At 72.5% G+C, this 7008-nt stretch overlaps 2 protein-coding genes across 4 annotated transcripts in view; both read right to left on the reverse strand.

Moving 5' to 3' along the window:
• SEMA3F (semaphorin 3F) overlaps positions 1-2459 on the reverse strand; it is a 27152-nt gene extending 24693 nt beyond the window's left edge. For all 3 annotated transcript variants that reach the window (XM_084902286.1, XM_084902285.1, XM_084902284.1), the window contains exon 1: positions 2084-2459. The gene's annotated coding sequence lies outside the window, so the exon portion shown is untranslated. The remainder of the gene's footprint in view (positions 1-2083) is intronic.
• LOC311631528 (uncharacterized protein) overlaps positions 1-6651 on the reverse strand; it is a gene marked incomplete at both ends in the record, with an annotated part of 8177 nt that extends 1526 nt beyond the window's left edge. Inside the window, 3 exons of the mRNA XM_084901709.1 lie at positions 637-892; positions 1465-1541; positions 6606-6651. Coding sequence (XP_084757835.1) covers positions 637-892; positions 1465-1541; positions 6606-6651 — 379 coding nt within the window. The remainder of the gene's footprint in view (positions 1-636; positions 893-1464; positions 1542-6605) is intronic.
• Positions 6652-7008: the final 357 nt, after the last annotated feature.

The following is a 7008-nucleotide window of genomic DNA, read 5'->3' on the forward strand; positions in this document are numbered from 1 at the left end:
GGCCGGGGTTCCGGTTCTCTCCCCTCCCTCCTCTCCACGGCCTCATTTCCCTGCACCCGTGCTCATGGCGACAAGGTCAGGGTCACGGAGGACAGGGCTGAGTCCCCCAAGCGGCCAAGAAGGTGGAGGGCTTTGCCCTCCTAGGCTCCTGCAGGGACCCCCCCCCCCAACAAGGCTCTAGCCCTTTAAAAAGCGAGTGTGGGATGTTCATGTCTTTTGGGGCCTCAGGCCCACGTCCAGGCCCCTCTGGCAGCTGGGGGACGGAGGAGGAGAGAGGAGGAGCAGAAAGGAAGGAGGACAGAGGGAGGATGGGGAGGGCATCTCTGGAGCCACTTCCCCCCGCCAGCCCCTGGACGCATCCCGTCAGCCCAGCCCCAGGCTCCCCGCCGCGGCCCAGGTGGGTGGATGGAGGAGCCGCACCGCCACCTGGGAGCCCACCGGGAGGAGAGCAGAGGAGGAAGGAAGGAAAGAAGGCTGGTGGGAGGGAGCAAGGGAGGAAGGCAGGCGGGAGGGAGGAGGAGGAGAGAGGGAGGAGAGAGGGAGGGACGGAGAGAGACGCTCAAACAAAGAACCGAGGAGCTGGGGCTGGCGAGGGGTGCAGGGAAGGGGCGGGAGACGGAGGGGGTCCGGAGGTACCTGGGGTCGGGGCCAGGGGCTGGGTGGTGGGATTGTCTAGCCTGCTCCAGACCTCCCAGGCCGAGCGTGGGGGTGGGGCGGGGGCGGACAGCCTGCCTCGGGGAAGGGAGCTTGACTCCTCGGAGCTGGGAACTGCGGGCTGGAGGGGGGGGCGGGCGCAGGGGCTGTGGGGGGACGTGGGGAAGAGATCATGAGCAGCACCCACCCCTCCCAGCCCTGGTATGCCCCCTGCGCAGGCCAGGCTCCCTCCCAGCCCCTAGCGCCCCCCTCCCCCCACACCCCACGGACCAGGAAGCAGAGCCACCCAGCAGAGCTGCGCCTGCCCCCCTTCCGATGGTGGTGGGGGTTTCCCAGTCAAGGTCACCTGGGCTCGGCTCCATCCTCCCCAAGGTGTGCCCGGCCGAGCAGGGGGGCCGGGGCCTGCCGGCCGCCCTCCCCGCAGCCACACTTCCGGATCTGGCTGCTCCGAGCTGCCCGGAGGGGCGGCCGAGCCGGCGCCCGGGCTCCCCGGACCCTCCGGTGGGGACCTGGGGACAGGCTCGGCTCCCTCTGCCCACCCCCGCGGGGCTGGGATGCGCCCCCACCCCTGGGTGCTGGTCCCGGGGCTGTAACTGCACAGAGGCTGCTGGGAGCCGGGCTGGGTGAATTCAGGACAGGAATCCCAACCGGGCCCACCTCCAGGCACACAGCAGCCCCGTCTGCCCCCTCCCCCAGGTGCTCAGGCTGGGCTCACAGCATCTCAGGAAGAAGTTCCCTACCCGCCGCCGGCCCCCGCCCGGGGTCCAGCCCACTGCCTCCCTCCTGGGCCCCGACCCCTGCAGGTCCCACCTGCTCCGGGAGAGCCCCCGCGGTCCTGGGGTCCCTCCCACTTCGCCCCGGGCTGGCCTGCAGGTCCGCCAGCCCACCTACACCCCACAAACAGCTGGGTCCCCGATGGGGGGAGACTCGCTGCTGGAACAGCAAACCCACGCTGGCAGCAGGGGGCTCGGGCTGGCCCAGGGCTGGGAGGAAGGCCGGGCTGGCGGTCCGCTCCGCTTGGGGGCCGCCAGGCTGGGCCACTGAGGCAGGGCGCACCCCCGGGCACCGCGCTGCCGGGCGCCGGAGGGAGCGGCTGAGCGGAGCAGCGGCAGCCGGATTCCCGCGCCGGGACCGCGGGCGCGGCGGGCGGGAGGGGAGCCCCCGGAACCTGGTGGGAAAAGTTGTCTGCACGCGGGGACTCCGCAGGCCACATCCCGCCCCCCGGGCCCCGGCCCCGGCACAGGGTCCGGCAGACCCGCAGGCACGGCGCCCGCTCCCGCCGCGTCGCCCCGAGTCCGCGGGAAGCGCCCCCAGCCCGCGGGAGCCCCGGACCCCCGGCGCCCGGCCGCGGGCACTTCCGCAGAGTTGCGGCGCCGCGGCCCCCGGAGGACCGCGAGGGGCCGCCGCCCGCCGCGCCGGCCGCACTCACCTCCTCCGCGGCGGCGGGCCTGGGCTCCCGGCGGGCGCCCCGCTAGCGCCTCCCCCGGGCCATGGCCCTGCCCGCGCCTCTCGCCGCTGCGCCCGAACCGGGGTCGGGTCGGTGTCGGTGCCGGTGCCGGAGCCGCGCCCCGGCTGAGCGGGTTCCGAGGGCTTCGAGCGCGTCAGCAGCCGAGGCCCCGGGCCCCCGCCCGGGCCATGGGAGGCTCAGGGGCGCGCGGGGCCGCCTCCCCCCGGGTGGGCTGCGGGCGCCCCTGGCCGGCGCGCCGAGGGCGCATTCCCCGGAGCGGGGCGCGGGGCGCGGGGCGCGGGGCGCGGGCCAGGCGCGCTGAGCTCCGGGCGCTGCGCTCGCTCCGCTCGGCCCGATGGCGCGGTGCCCGCCCGGCTGCTGCGCGGGGCCCGGCGGCCGCGGGGGCTGCGCGCTCCTCGCCGCTCCGGCCCGGGCTGCGCGCTGGGCTCTCCGGACGCGGCGGCCGCTCGCTCCGGTCTCCGCTCCGGTCTCCGCTCGGGTCTCCGGCCGCCGGCGGGACGGGTGCTCCGAGCCGCGCGGGGAGCGCCGGCAATTGGCCGCCCGTGGGCGACATTTGCATAGCGCGGCCCCGCCCCGCCGCCCCACCCCCGGGGCGGGACCCGCCCGCCGCCACCCCGCCCCCTCCACCTGTCCGCCGCCCGGACCGGGTCTCCCTGGCGGAGGGGCGCCAGCGCCGGCCGAGGCCCCTCCGCACCCCGCGCCCTCGCCCCGGCTCCGCGGGCGGCGCCCCCGCCCCGCCCCGGCTTTGTCTCTCGGCGGAGCCGCGGCGCACGGCGCCTGGTGTTTACCCGGCGCTCAACTCCCAGGCGGCGGGCGGGCGCGGGCCGCGGGGACCGGCTCACCTGCGCACCGGGCCGCGGGCTCCTTCCTCCGCTCCCGCGGCCGGCGAGCCCCGCAGCGCAGGGCCCGGACTGCCCCGGCCGCTCAGCAGGTGGCGGTGCAGCCCCTGGGACGGCGGGCACCGCTGGGGCCGCCCACGCCCTCCGGCCCCGCGGCCGCCGTGCAGCTCGCAGCTCTGTCCAGCCGCTCGAGGGCTGCTGCCCCAGGACCCGCCCGGGATAGCTCCTGGCCCCGAGGCCAGCCAGGCTGCCTCCTCTCCAAACGGACATTTGCTTTCAAACGGCCTCGTGATGACCCAGGGCCCTGCAAGGGGTGGGAAGGGACCCTCCACCACCCACCCCCAAGGTCATGGCCTCACAGGCCTGGACCGGTCCCAGCCCTCCCCAGGGGCATGGGCCCTCCAGCCTCCCTCCCTCCTCTCCTGTTCCTCCCCTTCCTCTCTCTCCTCCTCTCTCTCCTCTTGTCTGCCTTCCCTTCTCTTCCTCCTTCCCCTCCTTTCCTCCCTCCCTCTTCTTCCTTCCCCCTATTTTTTCTTCCTCCAGTCCTTTTCCTCCCAAGTCCTCCTTTCTCCATTCCCTCTCTCGGCTCCTCTCTCCTCCCCCGCTTCCAGACCCTCTAAGGAAGGCCTCCCTCCCTAGGACCCAGTGGCTGGTTGTCTGCAAAGGTGGGGTGGGGTGGGGTGGGGTGGGGTGGGGTGGGGTGGGGTGGGGTGTGAGGGATCCTGGCCCACAGGTCCATCCAGGCAGAGGCTGGCCGTTTGAGGCCGGAACCCCCAGGCCGGAGGCACGTGGCTGCCAGTGACCGTGACTGCACCTCTCTCTGTCACACAGCCCTGGCCGGTGTGGCTCAGTGGAAAGAGCGTCAGCCCGTGGTCTGAAGGGTCCCAGGTTCGATTCCGGTCAAGGGCACATGCCTGGATTTCAGGCTCAGTCCCCTTGGGAGGCGTGCAGGATTCTCTCTCACTGATGTTTCTATCTCTCTCTCCCTCTCCCTTTGTCTCTGAAATCAATAAAAAAATATATATATTTTTTTAAAAACATAAAACATTGCGACAGCCGTCTCTCCTCATCCCCACTCCTCTGTCCCAGGGTCACCCCTAAGGGTACCCCCCCCCCCCCGGAGCCTCCATCACCAGTGCAGTTTGGCGCCTTCGCCATGGCTTCCGAGGCCGCCACCCCTTTCACCACCCCCAGCCCCGACCTCCCTCGTGGCCCACCACCTGTCACCACCCCAAGCACCATCCTCCTCCCGTCACTAAGGCAGAGCTGCTAGGACTTCCCGGTGGCCCCGGGTGCTGGGCTGGGAGGAAAGGGCTCAGCTGGTTTGTCCAGGGAGGGCATTCAGAGGCGGAACAGGCCGTGGGCGGGCGGGGGGCAGAGGGGAGAGAGCTCGAGCTGAGCCTGGCCACGCCGGTGGGATGCCCAGCCTCCTCAGGAAGCGGAGAGGCGGATAACCAATGGAAGCCAGGGCAGCAGGACGGCGGCCCTCGCCCGGTCCGGCGGGCTGGGCCTGTTGTCCCGTGTGTCCCAGGCCGCACCTGTGTCTGGGAGGGACGTGCCACTGGAGGCCATGAGGGCCTCTGCGTTCCCTCCACCTCAGAGCCCGGGGCCAGCCCGGCGCCAGCGGGGGCCTGCGTGCAGGTGTGTGGTTATTCAGCAGGAGTGTCCCCACGGCACCCGGGGGGCTGGGAGAAGAAGGCCAGCGGTGCGGAGGGCAATGCATTTCGGGGGCCCCCAGCGAAGGTTCCAGGGCCAGGGCCAGGCCCGAGGCCCCGTGGAGCCAAAGGCCTGCCACTCAGCCAGGGGCTGGGGCGGGGGCTCGGCCTGGGGGGGCTCCGCGGGCAATGAGTGCGGGAGGCAGGGCACTTGTGGGGTCAATCGTCTTTATTGAGTGAACAAGAGCAGGAATCTCTGCAGCCTCCGGTGTGAAAGGGAGAGCCAAATGGCCCAGAGCCAACCCCTCGCCCCGAGACCCAGCCCCCTGGGCCACTGCCCCACCCCTCTCCCTGCACCCAGCATCCTGTCTCCGCTCCAAAGGCCACTCGGGGGCTGGCTCCCCCTGAGAGCCACCCAGGATGCCCGCCGAGCGGCCCCCGGGCCAGGCCTCCGTCCTCTGCCGGACACAGGGCCAGGCCTGCCTCTCAGCTCCCTGCAGGCCCAGCTGGACAAGCAGGCTGCCGAGGGGCCGGGGCAGGTGGCTGGGCCAGGTCTGGTTGGACCACTGAGCCGGCCTCCGGTCCTTCCGCTGCGGCTCCCCTCCCAGATGGGCTCTGGTGCCACAGGGCAGGCCCCTGGGGAGACGCCCTGACTGTGCGGCCCTGGGCTCCTGGCTCAGCGCCCCCAGGGACTTCTGAGGGGCCGCATGCCCACAGCGGGTGTGGCCCTGTCTCAGCCCCGGTGACAGCGGCGGCGGCAGGAGGGAGGTGCAGGTCCGCTCACAGCCTCAGCCTCAGCCCAGCCGGGCGGCCTTCTGCTGGCAGCGCTCAGCCGGTCTTTCCTTCCGGCTCTTCCGGCTCAGCCGCGGGGCCTGGAGTGCAGCCCCGGCCTCCCGCGGCCTGCCCACCCCCTCTGTCTCCGCAGCCGCCTCCTCAGGTGGGGAGGCAGCCACCAAACTGGTGACCTCGGCCGGGGGGAGGCTGGACGTGGGGGCCTGCGCTTCGGAGGCCCTCCTGGCCCCCGATGAAGGTGGTGACTAACCCAGCACCCCCTCCTCTGGCCCCGTCTCCACGGAACCTGTTTCCCTGGCCTAGCCCGCTGGGCAAGCCCCAGCCCGCCTGCCCCAGCCCCAGCCCCAGCCCCAGCCTCAGCCCCAACCCCAGCCCCAGCCCCAGCCTCAGCCCCAGCCTCAGCCTCAGCCCAGCCTCAACCCCAGCCCCAGCCCCAACCTTAGCCCCAGCCCCAGCCCCAGCCCCAGCCCCAGCCCAGCCTCAACCCCAGCCCCAGCCTCAGCCCCAGCCTCAGCCCCAACCCCACCCCCAGCCCCACCCCCAGCCCCAGCCCCAGCCCCAGCCCCATCCCCATCCCTAGCCTCAGCCCCAGCCCCAGCCCAGCCCCAGCCCAGCCCCAGCCCCATGTCGCTGGCTCAGGTTTCCCCTCTTTCTGGTTTTCTCATCTCCCCTGCCCCAGGCGCTGCCTGCTCGCTGGCCCAGCCCCCACTGCCGGAACTGGATCCCAGAGAGGGGAGTGCTGGAGAGGGGGCCGGGGAGGGGTGCGGGCTGTTCAGGCAGCACCGGGCGGGGCGGGCACTGAGGAGTCACCGTGGCCCAGCTCAGCCTTTTTCTGCCCGCCTGCCCCAGGGGCTGGCTCCGAGCCCATCGAAGCTGGAGCGACCCACCTCCTGGCCAGCTCCCAAGCTGCCTGCGGGCCTTTCCGCTGGTCCCCTTCACCGGCATGCTCTTCCCGGCCCCTCCGTGCCAGGGAGCCGCGGTTCCTGCAGCCCCGAGCCCGCAGCCGCCTCCTGCCCCACAGACACTGCCCCGAGCCTCCTGCCCCACAGACACTGCCCCGAGCCTCCTGCCCCACAGACACTGCCCCGAGCCTCCTGCCCCACAGACACTGCCCCCAGCCTCCTGCCCCACAGACACAGTCCCCGACTGCACCAGGGCCTGGCCGCCCCGAAGGCCGCCTCATCCCCCCTTCCTCACTGCCGCCCTCGGGCACCCCAGCCTCTTCCAGGCTCTGCTCGCTCATCTTCGGTCTGGGCACACGCCACTCCATGCCTGGAACGCCTTTCCTACTTCCTTCTGGATCCTCCGGGCCTCCTGTAGTCAGTCTGCCCGGAAGCCCGTCCTCTGGCTGTCAGGTGTCCTCGGGCTGGCACCCTCCAGGCACTCAGAGACCCTGTCTGGCTGCCCCCCTCCCCCTCCCCCGCGGGGCCCCCATGCACCCATCCGATCAGCAGCGGCTCCTCATGGGACATCGGAGTGAGCTAGAGAGGGGGACCAGGGACCCCCACACCCTCCCTCCTCATGTGTGTGCTGGGCTGGGTGAGGGAGGAGGGGTCGGGGGGGCCCAAGCTCGGCTGGCTGCCAAGTGACCCGTGACCGT

The sequence above is a fragment of the Pipistrellus hanaki genome (genome assembly GCF_964339955.1).
Source record: "Pipistrellus hanaki genome assembly, chromosome: 13".
NCBI classification, from domain to species: Eukaryota; Metazoa; Chordata; class Mammalia; order Chiroptera; family Vespertilionidae; genus Pipistrellus; species Pipistrellus hanaki.